At 43.6% G+C, this 20,852-nt stretch overlaps 2 protein-coding genes across 2 annotated transcripts in view; both read right to left on the bottom strand.

The window, feature by feature from the left end:
- Positions 1–688: 688 nt before the first annotated feature.
- On the bottom strand, positions 689–16,912 carry LOC126354132 (keratin-associated protein 5-4-like). The gene is made up of 7 exons (XM_050003528.1): positions 16,899–16,912; positions 11,674–11,822; positions 9,623–11,277; positions 9,526–9,589; positions 4,853–5,834; positions 1,329–1,460; positions 689–767 (listed from the first exon to the last, which is right to left on the bottom strand). The coding sequence occupies exons 1-3, from the start codon at positions 16,910–16,912 to the stop codon at positions 10,478–10,480; spliced, it is 963 nt and encodes a 320-aa protein (XP_049859485.1). The 3' UTR covers positions 689–767; positions 1,329–1,460; positions 4,853–5,834; positions 9,526–9,589; positions 9,623–10,477.
- Positions 16,913–17,703: 791 nt separating this feature from the next.
- The window catches only part of LOC126354133 (keratin-associated protein 16-1-like), a 38,444-nt gene continuing 35,295 nt past the window's right edge, over positions 17,704–20,852 (bottom strand). The window contains exons 7-8 of the mRNA XM_050003530.1: positions 17,943–18,272; positions 17,704–17,777 (exon numbers count right to left, since the gene is read on the bottom strand). Of these exons, the coding sequence (XP_049859487.1) occupies positions 17,704–17,777; positions 17,943–18,272 (404 nt within the window). The remainder of the gene's footprint in view (positions 17,778–17,942; positions 18,273–20,852) is intronic.

Raw genomic sequence — 20,852 nt, forward strand, 5'->3', positions numbered from 1 at the left:
ACACACACCTATTTGGGAAGAAGCACTACATGGACACACATCCATTTGGGAAGAAGCACTACACTGACACACACTTATTTGGGAAGAAGGACTACACTGACACACACTTATTTGGGAAGAAGCACTACACTGACACACACTTATTAGGGAAAAAGCACTACACTGACACACACCTATTTGGGAAGAAGCACTACACTGACACACACTTATTTGGGACAAAGCACTACAATGACACACACTTATTTGGGAAGAAGGACTACACTGACACACACTTATTTGGGAAGAAGGACTACACTGACACACACTTATTTGGGAAGAAGCTCTACACTGACACACATCTATTTGGGAAGAAGCAATACACTGACACACACTTATTTGGGAAGAAGGACTACACTGACACACACTTATTTGGGAAGAAGCACTACACCGACACACACTTATTTGGGAAGAAGCACTACACCGACACACACTTATTTGGGAAGAAGCACTACACTGACACACACTTATTTGGGAAGAAGCACTACACTGACACACACCTATTTTGGAAGAAGCACTACACTGACACACACCTATTTGGGAAGAAGCACTACACTGACACACACCTATTTGGGAAGAAGCACTACACTGACACAAACCTATTTGGGAAGAAGCACTGCACTGACACACACCTATTTGGGAAGAAGCACTGCACTGACACACACCTATTTGGGAAGAAGCACTACACGGACACACACTTATTTGGGAATAAGGACTACACTGACAAACACCTATTTGGGAAGAAGCACTACACAGACACACACTTATTTGGGAAGAAGGACTACACTGACAAACACCTATTTGGGAAGTAGCACTACACTGACACACACTTAATTGGGAAGAAGCACTACACTGACAAACACCTATTTGGGAAGTAGCACTACACTGACACACACTTATTTGGGAAGAAGCACTACACTGACACACACTTATTTGGGAAGAAGCACTACACTGACACACACCTATTTGGGAAGAAGCACTACACTGACACACACCTATTTGGGAAGAAGCACTACACTGACACACACCTATTTGGGAAGAAGCACTGCACTGACACACACCTATTTGGGAAGAAGCACTGCACTGACACACACCTATTTGGGAAGAAGCACTGCACTGACACACACCTATTTGGGAAGAAGCACTGCACTGACACACACCTATTTGGGAAGAAGCACTGCACTGACACACACCTATTTGGGAAGAAGCACTGCACTGACAAACACCTATTTGGGAAGAAGCACTACACAGACACACACTTATTTGGGAAGAAGGACTACACTGACAAACACCTATTTGGGAAGTAGCACTACACTGACACACACTTATTTGGGAAGAAGCACTACACTGACACACACTTATTTGGGAAGAAGCACTACACTGACACACACCTATTTGGGAAGAAGCACTACACTGACACACACCTATTTTGGAAGAAGCACTACACTGACACACCTATTTGGGAAGAAGCACTACGCGGACACACACATATTTGGGAAGAAGGACTACACTGACAAACACCTATTTGGGAAGAAGCACTACACTGACACACACTTATTTGGAAAGAAGCACTACACTGACACACACTTATTTGGGAAGAAGCACTACACTGACACACACCTATTTGGAAAGAAGCACTACACTGACACACACTTATTTGGGAAGAAGCACTACACTGACACACCTATTTGGGAAGAAGCACTACACTGACACACAATTATTTGGGAAGGAGCACTACACTGACACACACTTATTTGGGAAGAAGCGCTACACAGACACACACCTATATATGAAGAAGCACTACACAGACACACATCTATTTGGGAAGAAGCACAACACTGACACACACCTATTTGGGAAGAAGCACAACACTGACACACACCTATTTGGGAAGAAGCACAACACTGACACACACCTATTTGGGAAGAAGGACTACACGGACACACACTTATTTGGGAAGAAGGACTACACTTACACACACCTATTTGGCAAGAAGCACTACACTGACGCACACCTGTTTGGGAAGAAGCACTACACTGACACACAGCTATTTGAGAAGAAGCACTACACTGACAGACACCTATTTGGGAAGAAGCACTACACTGACTCACACTTATTTGCGAAGAAGATCGACACTTACACACACTTATTTGGGAAGAAGCTCTACACTGACTCACACTTATTTGGGAAGAAGCACTACACTGACACACACTTATTTGGGATGAAGCAATACACTGACACACACTTATTTGGGATGAAGCAATACACTGACACACACTTATTTGGGAAGAAGCTCTACACTGACTCACACTTATTTGGGAAGAACCACTACACTGACACACACTTATTTGCGATGAAGCAATACACTGACACACACTTATTTGGGATGAAGCAATACACTGACACACACTCATTTGGGAAGAAGCACTACACTGACACACACGTATTTGGGAAGAACCACTACACTGACACACGTATTTGGGAAGAAGCACTACACTGACACACACTTATTTGGAAAGATGCACTACACTTACACACACTTATTTGGGAAGAAGCACTACACTGACACACACTTATTTAGGGAAGAAGCACTACACTGACACACTTACTTGGGAAGAAGCACTACACTGACTCACACTTATTTGCGAAGAAGCTCGACACTTACACACACTTATTTGGGAAGAAGCGCTACACAGACACGCACCTATATACGAAGAAGCACTACACAGACACACACCTATTTGGGAAGAAGCACTACACTGACACACACCTATTTGGGAAGAAGCACAACACTGACACACACCTATTTGGGAAGAAGGACTACACGGACACACACTTATTTGGGAAGAAGGACTACACTTACACACACCTATTTGGCAAGAAGCACTACACTGACACACACCTATTTGGGAAGAAGCAATACACTGACACACACCTATTTCGGAAGGAGCAATACACTGACACAGACTTTTTTGGGAAGAAGCACTACACTGACACACACTTATTTGGGACAAAGCACTACACTGAACCACACTTATTTGGGAAGAAGGACTACACTGACACACACTTATTTGGGAAGAAGCACTACACTGACACACACTTATTTGGGAAGAAGCACTACACTGACACCCATCTATTTGGGAAGAAGCACTACACTGACACACACCTATTTGGGAAGAAGCACTACACTGACACACACCTATTTGGGAAGAAGCACTACACTGACACACACCTATTTGGGAAGAAGCAATACACTGACACACACCTATTTGGGAAGAAGCAATACACTGACACAGACTTATTTGGGAAGAAGCACTACACTGACACACACTTATTTGGGAAGAAGCACTACACTGACACACATCTATTTGGGAAGAAGCAATACACTGACACACACCTATTTGGGAAGAAGCAATACACTGACACACACCTATTTGGGAAGAAGCACTACACTGACACACACCTATTTGGGAAGAAGCAATACACTGACACACACCTATTTGGGAAGAAGCAATACACTGACACAGACTTATTTGGGAAGAAGCACTACACTGACACACACTTATTTGGGACCAAGCACTACACTGAACCACACTTATTTGGGAAGAAGGACTACACTGACACACACTTATTTGGGAAGAAGCACTACACTGACACACACTTATTTGGGAAGAAGCACTACACTGACACCCATCTATTTGGGAAGAAGCACTACACTGACACACACCTATTTGGGAAGAAGCACTACACTGACACACACCTATTTGGGAAGAAGCACTACACTGACACACACCTATTTGGGAAGAAGCACTACACTGACACACACCTATTTGGGGACAAGCACTACACTGACACACACCTATTTGGGGACAAGCACTACAGTGACACACACCTATTTGGGGACAAGCACTACACTGACACACACCTATTTGCGGACAAGCACTACACTGACACACACCTACTTGGGAAGAAGCACTACATGGACACACATCCATTTGGGAAGAAGCACTACACTGACACACACTTATTTGGGAAGAAGGACTACACTGACACACACTTATTTGGGAAGAAGCACTACACTGACACACACTTATTAGGGAAAAAGCACTACACTGACACACACCTATTTGGGAAGAAGCAATACACTGACACAGACTTATTTGGGAAGAAGCACTACACTGACACACACTTATTTGGGACAAAGCACTACACTGAACCACACTTATTTGGGAAGAAGGACTACACTGACACACACTTATTTGGGAAGAAGCACTACACTGACACACACTTATTTGGGAAGAAGCACTACACTGACACACACTTATTTGGGAAGAAGCACTACACTGACACACATCTATTTGGGAAGAAGCAATACACTGACACACACCTATTTGGGAAGAAGCACTACACTGACACACACCTATTTGGGAAGAAGCACTACACTGACACACACCTATTTGGGAAGAAGCACTACACTGACACACACCTATTTGGGAAGAAGCACTACATTGACACACACCTATTTGGGAAGAAGCACTACATTGACACACACCTATTTGGGGACAAGCACTACACTGACACACACCTATTTGGGGACAAGCACTACACTGACACACACCTATTTGGGGACAAGCACTACACTGACACACACCTATTTGGAAAGAAGCACTACACTGACACACACTTATTTGGGAAGAAGGACTACACTGACACACACTTATTTGGGAAGAAGCACTACACCGACACACACTTATTTGGGAAGAAGCACTACACCGACACACACTTATTTGGGAAGAAGCACTACACTGACACACACCTATTTTGGAAGAAGCACTACACTGACACACACCTATTTGGGAAGAAGCACTACACTGACACACACCTATTTGGGAAGAAGCACTGCACTGACACACAACTATTTGGGAAGAAGCACTGCACTGACACACACCTATTTGGGAAGAAGCACTGCACTGACACACACCTATTTGGGAAGAAGCACTACACGGACACACACTTATTTGGGAATAAGGACTACACTGACAAACACCTATTTGGGAAGTAGCACTACACTGACACACACTTATTTGGGAAGAAGCACTACACTGACACACACTTATTTGGGAAGAAGCACTACACTGACACATACCTATTTGGGAAGAAGCACTACACTGACACACACCTATTTTGGAAGAAGCACTACACTGACACACCTATTTGGGAAGAAGCACTACGCGGACACACACATATTTGGGAAGAAGGACTACACTGACAAACACCTATTTGGGAAGAAGCACTACACTGACACACACTTATTTGGAAAGAAGCACTACACTGACACACACTTATTTGGGAAGAAGCACTACACTGACACACACCTATTTGGAAAGAAGCACTACACTGACACACACTTATTTGGGAAGAAGCACTACACTGACACACTTATTTGGGAAGAAGCACTACACTGACACACACTTATTTGGGAAGAAGCACTACACTGACACACACCTATTTGGGAAGAAGCACTACACTGACACACACCTATTTTGGAAGAAGCACTACACTGACACACCTATTTGGGAAGAAGCACTACGCGGACACACACATATTTGGGAAGAAGGACTACACTGACAAACACCTATTTGGGAAGAAGCACTACACTGACACACACTTATTTGGAAAGAAGCACTACACTGACACACACTTATTTGGGAAGAAGCACTACACTGACACACACCTATTTGGAAAGAAGCACTACACTGACACACACTTATTTGGGAAGAAGCACTACACTGACACACCTATTTGGGAAGAAGCACTACACTGACACACAATTATTTGGGAAGGAGCACTACACTGACACACACTTATTTGGGAAGAAGCGCTACACAGACACACACCTATATATGAAGAAGCACTACACAGACACACATCTATTTGGGAAGAAGCACAACACTGACACACACCTATTTGGGAAGAAGCACAACACTGACACACACCTATTTGGGAAGAAGCACAACACTGACACACACCTATTTGGGAAGAAGGACTACACGGACACACACTTATTTGGGAAGAAGGACTACACTTACACACACCTATTTGGCAAGAAGCACTACACTGACGCACACCTGTTTGGGAAGAAGCACTACACTGACACACAGCTATTTGAGAAGAAGCACTACACTGACAGACACCTATTTGGGAAGAAGCACTACACTGACTCACACTTATTTGCGAAGAAGATCGACACTTACACACACTTATTTGGGAAGAAGCTCTACACTGACTCACACTTATTTGGGAAGAAGCACTACACTGACACACACTTATTTGGGATGAAGCAATACACTGACACACACTTATTTGGGATGAAGCAATACACTGACACACACTTATTTGGGAAGAAGCTCTACACTGACTCACACTTATTTGGGAAGAACCACTACACTGACACACACTTATTTGCGATGAAGCAATACACTGACACACACTTATTTGGGATGAAGCAATACACTGACACACACTCATTTGGGAAGAAGCACTACACTGACACACACGTATTTGGGAAGAACCACTACACTGACACACGTATTTGGGAAGAAGCACTACACTGACACACACTTATTTGGAAAGATGCACTACACTTACACACACTTATTTGGGAAGAAGCACTACACTGACACACACTTATTTAGGGAAGAAGCACTACACTGACACACTTACTTGGGAAGAAGCACTACACTGACTCACACTTATTTGCGAAGAAGCTCGACACTTACACACACTTATTTGGGAAGAAGCGCTACACAGACACGCACCTATATACGAAGAAGCACTACACAGACACACACCTATTTGGGAAGAAGCACTACACTGACACACACCTATTTGGGAAGAAGCACAACACTGACACACACCTATTTGGGAAGAAGGACTACACGGACACACACTTATTTGGGAAGAAGGACTACACTTACACACACCTATTTGGCAAGAAGCACTACACTGACACACACCTATTTGGGAAGAAGCAATACACTGACACACACCTATTTCGGAAGGAGCAATACACTGACACAGACTTTTTTGGGAAGAAGCACTACACTGACACACACTTATTTGGGACAAAGCACTACACTGAACCACACTTATTTGGGAAGAAGGACTACACTGACACACACTTATTTGGGAAGAAGCACTACACTGACACACACTTATTTGGGAAGAAGCACTACACTGACACCCATCTATTTGGGAAGAAGCACTACACTGACACACACCTATTTGGGAAGAAGCACTACACTGACACACACCTATTTGGGAAGAAGCACTACACTGACACACACCTATTTGGGAAGAAGCAATACACTGACACACACCTATTTGGGAAGAAGCAATACACTGACACAGACTTATTTGGGAAGAAGCACTACACTGACACACACTTATTTGGGAAGAAGCACTACACTGACACACATCTATTTGGGAAGAAGCAATACACTGACACACACCTATTTGGGAAGAAGCAATACACTGACACACACCTATTTGGGAAGAAGCACTACACTGACACACACCTATTTGGGAAGAAGCAATACACTGACACACACCTATTTGGGAAGAAGCAATACACTGACACAGACTTATTTGGGAAGAAGCACTACACTGACACACACTTATTTGGGACCAAGCACTACACTGAACCACACTTATTTGGGAAGAAGGACTACACTGACACACACTTATTTGGGAAGAAGCACTACACTGACACACACTTATTTGGGAAGAAGCACTACACTGACACCCATCTATTTGGGAAGAAGCACTACACTGACACACACCTATTTGGGAAGAAGCACTACACTGACACACACCTATTTGGGAAGAAGCACTACACTGACACACACCTATTTGGGAAGAAGCACTACACTGACACACACCTATTTGGGGACAAGCACTACACTGACACACACCTATTTGGGGACAAGCACTACAGTGACACACACCTATTTGGGGACAAGCACTACACTGACACACACCTATTTGCGGACAAGCACTACACTGACACACACCTACTTGGGAAGAAGCACTACATGGACACACATCCATTTGGGAAGAAGCACTACACTGACACACACTTATTTGGGAAGAAGGACTACACTGACACACACTTATTTGGGAAGAAGCACTACACTGACACACACTTATTAGGGAAAAAGCACTACACTGACACACACCTATTTGGGAAGAAGCAATACACTGACACAGACTTATTTGGGAAGAAGCACTACACTGACACACACTTATTTGGGACAAAGCACTACACTGAACCACACTTATTTGGGAAGAAGGACTACACTGACACACACTTATTTGGGAAGAAGCACTACACTGACACACACTTATTTGGGAAGAAGCACTACACTGACACACACTTATTTGGGAAGAAGCACTACACTGACACACATCTATTTGGGAAGAAGCAATACACTGACACACACCTATTTGGGAAGAAGCACTACACTGACACACACCTATTTGGGAAGAAGCACTACACTGACACACACCTATTTGGGAAGAAGCACTACACTGACACACACCTATTTGGGAAGAAGCACTACATTGACACACACCTATTTGGGAAGAAGCACTACATTGACACACACCTATTTGGGGACAAGCACTACACTGACACACACCTATTTGGGGACAAGCACTACACTGACACACACCTATTTGGGGACAAGCACTACACTGACACACACCTATTTGGAAAGAAGCACTACACTGACACACACTTATTTGGGAAGAAGGACTACACTGACACACACTTATTTGGGAAGAAGCACTACACCGACACACACTTATTTGGGAAGAAGCACTACACCGACACACACTTATTTGGGAAGAAGCACTACACTGACACACACCTATTTTGGAAGAAGCACTACACTGACACACACCTATTTGGGAAGAAGCACTACACTGACACACACCTATTTGGGAAGAAGCACTGCACTGACACACAACTATTTGGGAAGAAGCACTGCACTGACACACACCTATTTGGGAAGAAGCACTGCACTGACACACACCTATTTGGGAAGAAGCACTACACGGACACACACTTATTTGGGAATAAGGACTGCACTGACAAACACCTATTTGGGAAGTAGCACTACACTGACACACACTTATTTGGGAAGAAGCACTACACTGACACACACTTATTTGGGAAGAAGCACTACACTGACACATACCTATTTGGGAAGAAGCACTACACTGACACACACCTATTTTGGAAGAAGCACTACACTGACACACCTATTTGGGAAGAAGCACTACGCGGACACACACATATTTGGGAAGAAGGACTACACTGACAAACACCTATTTGGGAAGAAGCACTACACTGACACACACTTATTTGGAAAGAAGCACTACACTGACACACACTTATTTGGGAAGAAGCACTACACTGACACACACCTATTTGGAAAGAAGCACTACACTGACACACACTTATTTGGGAAGAAGCACTACACTGACACACCTATTTGGGAAGAAGCACTACACTGACACACACCTATTTGGGAAGAAGCACTACACTGACACACACTTATTTCGGAAGAAGCACGACACTGACACACACTTATTTGGGAAGAAGCAATACACTGACACACACTTAATTGGGAAGAAGCACTACACTGACACCCACTTATTTGGGAAGAAGCACTACACTGACACACACTTATTTGGGAAGAAGCACTACACTGACACACAATTATTTGGGAAAAAGCACTACACTGACACATACCTATTTGGGAAGAAGCACTACACTGACACACCTATTTAGGGAAGAAGCACTACAATAACACACACTTATTTGGGAAGAAGCACTACACAGACACACTTATTTGGGAAGAAGCACTACACAGACACACACCTATTTGGGAAAAAGCACCACACAGACACACACTTATTTGGGAAGAAGCGCTAGACTGACACACACTTATTTGGGAAGAAGCACTACACTGACTCACACTTATTTGCGAAGAAGCTCGACACTTACACACACTTATTTGGGAAGAAGCTCTACACTGACTCACACTTATTTGGGAAGAAGCACTAAACTGACACACACTTATTTGGGAAGAAGCACTAAACTGACACACACTTATTTTTGAAGAAGCACTACACTGACACACACTTATTTGGGAAGAAGCACTACACTGACACATACTTATTTGGGAAGAAGCACTACACTGACACATACTTATTTGGGAAGAAGCACTACACTGACACATACTTATTTGGGAAGAAGCACTACACTGACACACATTTATTTGGGAAGAAGCACTACACTGACACACACTTATTTGGGAAGAAGCACTACACTGACACACACTTATTTGGGAAGAAGCACTACACTGACACACACTTATTTACTTATTTGGGAAGAAGCACTACAATGACACACACTTGTTTTGGAAGAAGCACTACACTGACACACATCTATTTGGGAAGAAGCACTACACTGACACACACTTATTTTGGAAGAAGCACTACACAGACACACACTTATTTGGGAAGAAGCACTACACAGACACACACTTATTTGGGAAGAAGCACTACACAGACACACACTTATTTGGGAAGAAGCACTACACAGACACACACGTATTTGGGAAGAAGCACTACACTGACTCACACTTATTTGGGAAGAAGCATTACACTGACTCACACTTATTTGCGAAGAAGATCGACACTTACACACACTTATTTGGGAAGAAGCTCTACACTGACTCACACTTATTTGGGAAGAAGCACTACACTGACACACACTTATTTGGGATGAAGCAATACACTGACACACACTTATTTGGGATGAAGCAATACACTGACACACACTTATTTGTGAAGAAGCACTACACTGACACACACATATTTGGTAAGAACCACTACACTGACACACACGTATTTGGGAAGAAGCACTACACTGACACACACTTATTTGGGAAGAAGCACTATACTGACACACACTTATTTGGAAAGACGCACTACACTTACACACACTTATTTGGGAAGAAGCACTACACTGACACACACTTATTTGGGAAGGAGCACTACACTGATACACACTTATTTGGGAAGAAGCGCTACACAGACACACACCTATATATGAAGAAGCACTACACAGACACACATCTATTTGGGAAGAAGCACAACACTGACACACACCTGTTTGGGAAGAAGCACTACACTGACACACAGCTATTTGAGAAGAAGCACTACACTGACACACACCTATTTGGGAAGAAGCACTACACTGACTCACACTTATTTGCGAAGAAGATCGACACTTACACACACTTATTTAGGGAAGAAGCACTACACTGACACACACTTATTTAGGGAAGAAGCACTACACTGACACACTTACTTGGGAAGAAGCACTACACTGACTCACACTTATTTGCGAAGAAGCTCGACACTTACACACACTTATTTGGGAAGAAGCACTACACTGACACACACTTATTTGGGAAGAAGCGCTACACAGACACGCACCTATATACGAAGAAGCACTACACAGACACACACCTATTTGGGAAGAAGCACTACACTGACACACACCTATTTGGGAAGAAGCACAACACTGACACACACCTATTTGGGAAGAAGGACTACACGGACACACACTTATTTGGGAAGAAGGACTACACTTACACACACCTATTTGGCAAGAAGCACTACACTGACACACACCTATTTGGGAAGAAGCACTTCACAGACACACACCTATTTGGGAAGAAGCACTACACTGACACACACCTATTTGGGAAGAAGCACTACACTGACACACACTTATATGGGAAGAAGCACTACACTGACACACACTTATTTGGGAAGAGGCACTACACTGACACACACCTATTTGGGAAGAAGCACTACACAGACACACACCTATTTGGGAAGAAGCACTACACAGGCACACACCTATTTGGGAAGAAGCACTACACTCACACACACCTGTTTGGGAAGAAGCACTACACTGACACACACCTATTTGGGGACAAGCACTACACTGACACACACCTATTTGGGGACAAGCACTACACTGACACACAAATATCTGGGAAGAAGCACTACATGGACACACATCTGTTTGGGAAGAAGCACTACACGGACACACACTTATTTGGGAAGAAGCACTACAATGACACACTTATTCTGGAAGATGCACTACACTGACACACACTTATTTGGGAAGGAGCACTACACTGACACACACTTATTTGGGAAGAAGCACTACACTGACTCAAACTTATTTGCGAAGAAGCTCGACACTTACACACACTTATTTGGGAAGAAGCACTACACTGACACACACTTATTTGGGAAGAAGCACTACACTGACACACACTTATTTGGGAAGAAGCACGACACAGACATACACCTATTTGGGAAGAAGCACGACACAGACACACACCTATTTGGGAAGAAGCCCTACACAGACATACACCTATTTGGGAAGAAGCACTACACAGACACACACCTATTTGGGAAGAAGCACTACACAGACACACACCTATTTGGGAAGAAGCACTACACAGACACACACCTATTTGGGAGGAAGCACTACAGAGACACACACCTATTTGGGAAGAAACACTACACAGACACACACTTACTTGGGAAGAAGCACTACACGGACACACACTTATTAGGGAAGAAGCACTACGCAGACAAACACCCATTTGGGAAGAATCACTACACAGACACACACCTATTTGGGAAGAAGCACTACACTGACACACACCTATTTGGGAAGAAGCACTACACTGACACACACCTATTTGGGAAGAAGCACTACACTGACACACACCTATTTGGGAAGAAGCACTACACTGACACACACCTATTTGGGAAGAAGCACTACACTGACACACACTTATTTGGGAAGAAGCACTATACTGACACACACTTATGTGCAAAGAAGCTCAACACTTACACACACTTACTTGGGAAGAAGCACTACACGGACACACACTTATTTGGGAAGAAGAACTACACTGACACACACCTATTTGGGAAGAAGCAGTTCACTGACACACACCTATTTGGGAAGAAGCACTACACTGACACACACCTATTTGGGAAGAAGCACTATACTGACACACACTTAATTGGGAAGACGCAGTTCACTGACACACACCTATTTGGGAAGAAGCACTACACGGACACACACTTATTTGTGAAGAAGGACTACACTGAAAAACACCTATTTGGGAAGAAGCACTACACTGACACACACTTATTTGGAATGAAGCACTACACTGACACACACTTATTTGGGAAGAAGCACTACACTGACACACACCTATTTGCTGACAAGCACTACACTGACACACAAATATTTGGGAAGAAGCACTACACGGACACACATCTATTTGGGAAGAAGCACTACACCGACACACACTTATTTGGGAAGAAGTACAACACTGACACACACTTATTTGGGAAGAAGCACAACACTGACACACACCTATTTGGGAAGAAGCACTACACTGACACACATTTTTGGGAATAAGCACTACACTGACACACACCTGTTTGGGAAGAAGCACTACACTGACACACACCTATTTGCTGACAAGCACTACACTGACACACACTTATTTGGGAAGAAGCACAACACTGACACACACCTATTTGGGAAGAAGCACTACACTGACACACACATATTTGCGAAGAAGGACTACACTAACACACAATTATTTGGGAAGACGCAGTTCACTGACACACACCTATTTGGGAAGAAGCACTACACGGACACACACTTATTTGGGAAGAAGGACTACACTGAAAAACACCTATTTGGGAAGAAGCACTACACTGACACACACCTATTTGGGAAGAAGCACTACACTGACACACAGCTATTTGAGAAGAAGCACTACACTGACACACACCTATTTGGGAAGAAGCACTACACTGATACACACATATTTGGGAAGAAGCACTACACTGACACACACCTATTTGGGAAGCAGCACTACGCTGACACACACCTATTTGGGAAGAAGCACTACACTGACACACACCTATTTGCTGACAAGCACTACACTGACACACACTTATTTGGGGACAAGCACTAAACTGACACACACCTATTTGGGGACAGTCACTACACTGACACACAAATATTTGGGAAGAAGCACTACATGGACACACATCTATTTGGGAAGAAGCACTACACTGACACACACTTATTTGGGAAGAAGCACAACACTGACACACACCTATTGGGGAAGAAGCACTACACAGACACCCACCTATTTGGGAAGAAGGACTATACTGACACACACCTATTTGGGAAGAAGCACTACACTGACACACACCTATTTGGGAAGAAGCACTACACTGACACACACCTATTTGGGAAGAAGCACTACACTGTCACACACCTATTTGGGAAGAAGCACTACACTGACACACACTTATTTGGGAAGAAGCACTATACTGACACACACTTATTTGGGAAGAAGCACTATACTGACACACACTTATGTGCAAAGAAGCTCGACACTTACACACACTTACTTGGGAAGAAGCACTACACAGACACACACTTATTTGGGAAGAAGAACTACACTGACACACACCTATTTGGGAAGAAGCAGCTCACTGACACACACCTATTTGGGAAGAAGCACTACACTGACACACACCTATTTGGGAAGAAGCACTACACTGACACACACTTATTTGGGAAGAAGCACTGCACTGACACACACTTATTTGGGAAGAGGCACTACACTGACACACCTATTTGGGAAGAAGCACTACACACACACACCTATTTGGGAAGAAGGACTACACAGACACACACCTATTTGGGAAGAAGCACTACACTGACACACACCTATTGGGGAATAAGAACTAGACTGACACACACCTATTTGGGAATAAGCACTATTCTGACACACACCTGTTTGGGAAGAAGCACTACACTGATACACACATATTTGGGAAGAAGCACTATACTGATACACACATATTTGGGAAGAAGCACTACACTGACACACACTTATTTGGGAAGAAGCACTACACTGACACACGCTTATTTGGGAAGAAGCACGACACAGACACACACCTATTTTGGAAGAAGCCCTACACAGACACACACCTATTTGGGAAGAAGCACTACACAGACACACACCTATTTGGGAAGAAGCACTACACAGACACACACCTATTAGGGAAGAAGCACTACACAGACACACACCTATTTGGGAGGAAGCACTACAGAGACACACACCTATTTGGGAAGAAACACTACACAGACACACACTTACTTGGGAAGAAGCACTACACAGACTCACACTTATTTGGGAAGAAGCACTACACAGACAAACACCCATTTGGGAAGAATCACTACACAGACACACACCTATTTGGGAAGAAGCACTACACAGACACACACCTATTTGGGAAGAAGCACTACACAGACACACACCTATTTGGGAAGAAGCACTACACTGACACACTCCTATTTGGGAAGAAGCACTACACTGACACACACCTATTTGGGAAGAAGCACTACACTGACACACACCTATTTGGGAAGAAGCACTACACTGACACACACTTATTTGGGAAGAAGCACTATACTGACACACACCTATTTGGGAAGAAGCAGTTCACTGACACACACCTATTTGGGAAGAAGCACTACACTGACACACACCTATTTGGGAAGAAGCACTACACTGACACACACCTATTTGAGAAGAAGCACTACACTGACACACACTTAATTGGGAAGTAGCACTACACTGACACACACTTATTTGGGAAGAGGCACTACACTTACACACACCTATTTGGGAAGAAGCACTACACAGACACACACCTATTAGGGAAGAAGCACTACACAGACACACACCTATTTGGGAGGAAGCACTACAGAGACACACACCTATTTGGGAAGAAGCACTACACAGACACACACTTACTTGGGAAGAAGCACTACACAGACACACACTTATTTGGGAAGAAGCACTACACAGACAAACACCCATTTGGGAAGAATCACTACACTGACACACACCTATTGGGGAATAAGCACTACACTGACACACACTTATTTGGGAAGAAGCACTACGCTGACACACACCTATTTGCTGACAAGCACTACATTGACACACACCTATTTGGGGACAAGCACTACACTGACACACACCTATTTGGGGACAAGCACTACACTGACACACACCTATTTGGGAAGAAGCACTACACGGACCCACATCTATTTGGGAAGAAGCACTACACTGACACACATTTATTTGGGAAGAAGCACTACACTGACACACACTTATTTGGGAAGAAGCACAACACTGACACACACCTATTTGGGAAGAAGCACTACACTGACACACACCTATTTGGGAAGAAGCACTACACTGACACACACTTATTTGCGATGAAGGACTACACTGACACACAATTATTTGGGAAGACGCAGTTCACTGACACACACTTATTTTGGAAGAAGCACTACACTGACACACACCTATTTGGGAAGAAGCACTACACGGACACACACTTATTTGGGAAGAAGGACTACACTGACAAACACCTATTTGGGAAGAAGCACTACACTGACACACACTTATTTGGGAAGAAGCACTACACTGACACACACTTATTTGGGAAGAAGCACTACACTGACACACACCTATTTGGGAAGAAGCACTACACTGACACACACCTATTTGGGAAGAAGCACTACACTGACACACACCTATTTTGGAAGAAGCACAACACTGACACACCTATTTGGGAAGAAGCACTACGCGGACACACACATATTTGGGAAGAAGGACTACACTGACAAATACCTATTTGGGAAGAAGCACTACACTGACACACACTTATTTGGAAAGAAGCACTACACTGACACACACTTATTTGGGAAGAAGCACTACACTGACACACACTTATTTGGGAAGAAGCACTACACTGACACACACCTATTTGGGAAGAAGCACTACACTGACACACACTTATTTGGGAAGAAGCACGACACTGACACACACTTATTTGGGAAGAAGCACTACACTGACACACACTTAATTGGGAAGAAGCACTACACTGACACACACTTATTTGGGAAGAAGCACTACACTGACACACACTTATTTGGGAAGAAACACTACACAGACACACACTTATTTGGGAAGAAGCACTACACAGAAACACACCTATTTGGGAAGAAGCACTACACAGACACACACTTATTTGGGAAGAAGCACTACACTGACACATACTTATTTGGGAAGAAGCACTACACTGACACACAATTATTTGGGAAAAAGCACTACACTGACACACACCTATTTGGGAAGAAGCACTACACTGACACACACCTATTTAGGGAAGAAGCACTAGACTGACACACACTTATTTGGGAAGAAGCACTACACTGACACACACTTATTTGCGAAGAAGCTCGACACTTACACACACTTATTTGGGAAGAAGCTCTACACTGACTCACACTTATTTGGGAAGAAGCACTAGACTGACATACACTTATTTGGGAAGAAGCACTACACTGACACACACTTATTTGGGAAGAAGCACTACACTGACACACACTTATTTACTTATTTGGGAAGAAGCACTACAATGACACACACTTATTTTGGAAGAAGCACTACACTGACACACACCTATTTGGGAAGAAGCACTACACAGACACACACTTATTTGGGAAGAAGCACTACACTGACTCACACTTATTTGGGAAGAAGCACTACACTGACTCACACTTATTTGCGAAGAAGATCGACACTTATACACACTTATTTGGGAAGAAGCTCTACACTGACTCACACTTATTTGGGAAGAAGCACTACACTGACACACACTTATTTGGGATGAAGCAATACACTGACACACACTTATTTGGGAAGAAGCACTACACTGACACACACGTATTTGGGAAGAACCACTACACAGACACACACGTATTTGGGAAGAAGCACTACACTGACACACACGTATTTGGGAAGAAGCACTACACTGACACACACTTATTTGGGAAGAAGCACTATACTGACACACACTTATTTGGAAAGACGCACTACACTTACACACACTTATTTGGGAAGAAGCACTACACTGACACACAGCTATTTGAGAAGAAGCACTACACTGACACACACCTATTTGGGAAGAAGCACTACACTGATACACACATATTTGGGAAGAAGCACTACACTGACACACACCTATTTGGGAAGCAGCACTACGCTGACACACACCTATTTGGGAAGAAGCACTACACTGACACACACCTATTTGCTGACAAGCACTACACTGACACACACCTATTTGGGAAGAAGGACTACACGGACACACACTTATTTGGGAAGAAGGACTACACTTACACACACATATTTGGCAAGAAGCACTACCCTGACACACACCTATTTGGAAAAAAGCACTTCACAGACACACACCTATTTGGGAAGAAGCACTACACTGACACACACCTATTTGGGAAGAAGCACTACACTGACACACACTTATTTGGGAAGAAGCACTACACTGACACACACTTATTTGGGAAGAGGCACTACACTGACACACACCTATTTGGGGAGAGGCACTACACAGACACACACCTATTTGGGAAGAAGCACTACACAGACACACACCTATTTGGGAAGAAGCACTAGACAGACACACACCTATTTGGAAAGAAGCACTACACTGACACACACCTATTTGGGAAGAAGCACTACACTGACACACACCTATTTGGGAATAAGCACTACACTGACACACACCTGTTTGGGAAGAAGCACTACACTGACACACACCTATTTGGGAAGAAGCACTACACTGACACACACTTATTTGGGAAGAAGTACTACACTGACACACAGCTATTTGAGAAAAGCACTACACTGACACACACTATTTGGGAAGAAGCACTACACTGATACACACATATTTGGGAAGAAGCACTACACTGACACACATCTATTTGGGAAGAAGCACTACACTGACACACACCTATTTGGGAAGAAGCACTACACTGACACACACCTATTTGCTGACAAGCACTACACTGACACACACTTATTAGGGGACAAGCACTAAACTGACACACACCTATTTGGGGACAATCACTACACTGACACACAAATATTTGGGGAGAAGCACTACACTGACACACACTTATTTGGGAAGAAGCACTACACGGACACACACTTATTTGGGAAGAAGCACTACACTGACACACTTAGTCTGGAAGAAGCACTACACTGACACACACTTATTTGGGAAGAAGGACTACACTGACACACACTTATTTGGGAAGGAGCACTACACTGACTCAAACTTATTTGGGAAGAAGCACTACACTGACACACACTTATTTGGGAAGAGGCACTACACTGACACACACCTATTTGGGAAGTAGCACTACACACACACCTATTTGGTAAGAAGGACTACACAGACACACACCTATTTGGTAAGAAGGACTACACAGACACACACCTATTTGGGAAGAAGCACTACACTGACACACACCTATTGGGGAATAAGCACTACACTGACACACACCTATTGGGGAATAAGCACTACACTGACACACACCTATTTGGGAATAAGCACTATTCTGACACACACCTGTTTGGGAAGAAGCACAACACTGACACACACCTATTTGGGAAGAAGTACTACACTGCCGCACTCTTATTTGGGAAGAAGCAATACACTGACACACACCTATTTGTTGACAATCACTACACTGACACACAAATATTTGGGAAGAAGCACTACATGGACACACACTTATTTGGGAAGAAGCACTACACGGACACACACTTATTTGGGAAGAAGCACTACACTGACACACTTAGTCTGGAAGAAGCACTACACTGACACACATTTATTTGGGAAGAAGGACTACACTGACACACACTTATTTGGGAAGAAGCACGACACTGACACACACCTATTTGCTGACAAGCACTACACTGACACACACCTTTTTGGGGACAAGCACTACACTGACACACACCTATTTGGGAAGAAGCACTACACGGACCCACATCTAATTGGGAAGAAGCACTACACTGACACACACTTATTTGGGAAGAAGCACTACACTGACACACACTTATTTGGGAAGAAGCACTACACAGGCACACACCTATTTGGGAGGAAGCACTACACAGACACACACCTATTTGGGAAGAAGCACTACACAGACACACACTTACTTGGGAAGAAGCACTACACTGACATACTTATTTGGGAAGAAGCACTACACTGACACACACCTATTTGCTGACAAGCACTACACTGACACACACCTATTTGGGGACAAGCACTACACTGACACACACCTATTTGGGAAGAAGCACTACACGGACCCACATCTATTTGGGAAGAAGCACTACACTGACACACACTTATTTGGTAAGAAGCACTACACTGACACACACTTATTTGGGAAGAAGCACTACACTGACTCAAACTTATTTGCGAAGAAGCTCGACACTTACACACACTTATTTGGGAAGTAGCACTACACTGACACACACTTATTTGCGAAGAAGCACTACACTGACACACACTTATTGGGGAAGTAGGACTACACTGACACACACCTATTTGGGAAGACGCAGTTCACTGACACACACCTATTTTGGAAGAAGCACTACACAGACACACACCTATTTGGGAAGAAGCACTACACAGACACACACCTATTTGGGAAGAAGCAC

This window comes from Schistocerca gregaria, chromosome 3, assembly GCF_023897955.1.
Source record: "Schistocerca gregaria isolate iqSchGreg1 chromosome 3, iqSchGreg1.2, whole genome shotgun sequence".
NCBI classification, from domain to species: domain Eukaryota; kingdom Metazoa; phylum Arthropoda; class Insecta; order Orthoptera; family Acrididae; genus Schistocerca; species Schistocerca gregaria.

Excerpts from the sequence above, each read along its gene's own strand:
- LOC126354132 (XM_050003528.1), bottom strand. Across the intron at positions 11,278-11,673 it reads TTGTGCTTCTTCCCAAATAG|GTGTGTGTCAGTGTTGTGCT; the intron begins GTGTGTGTCAGT and ends CTTCCCAAACAG.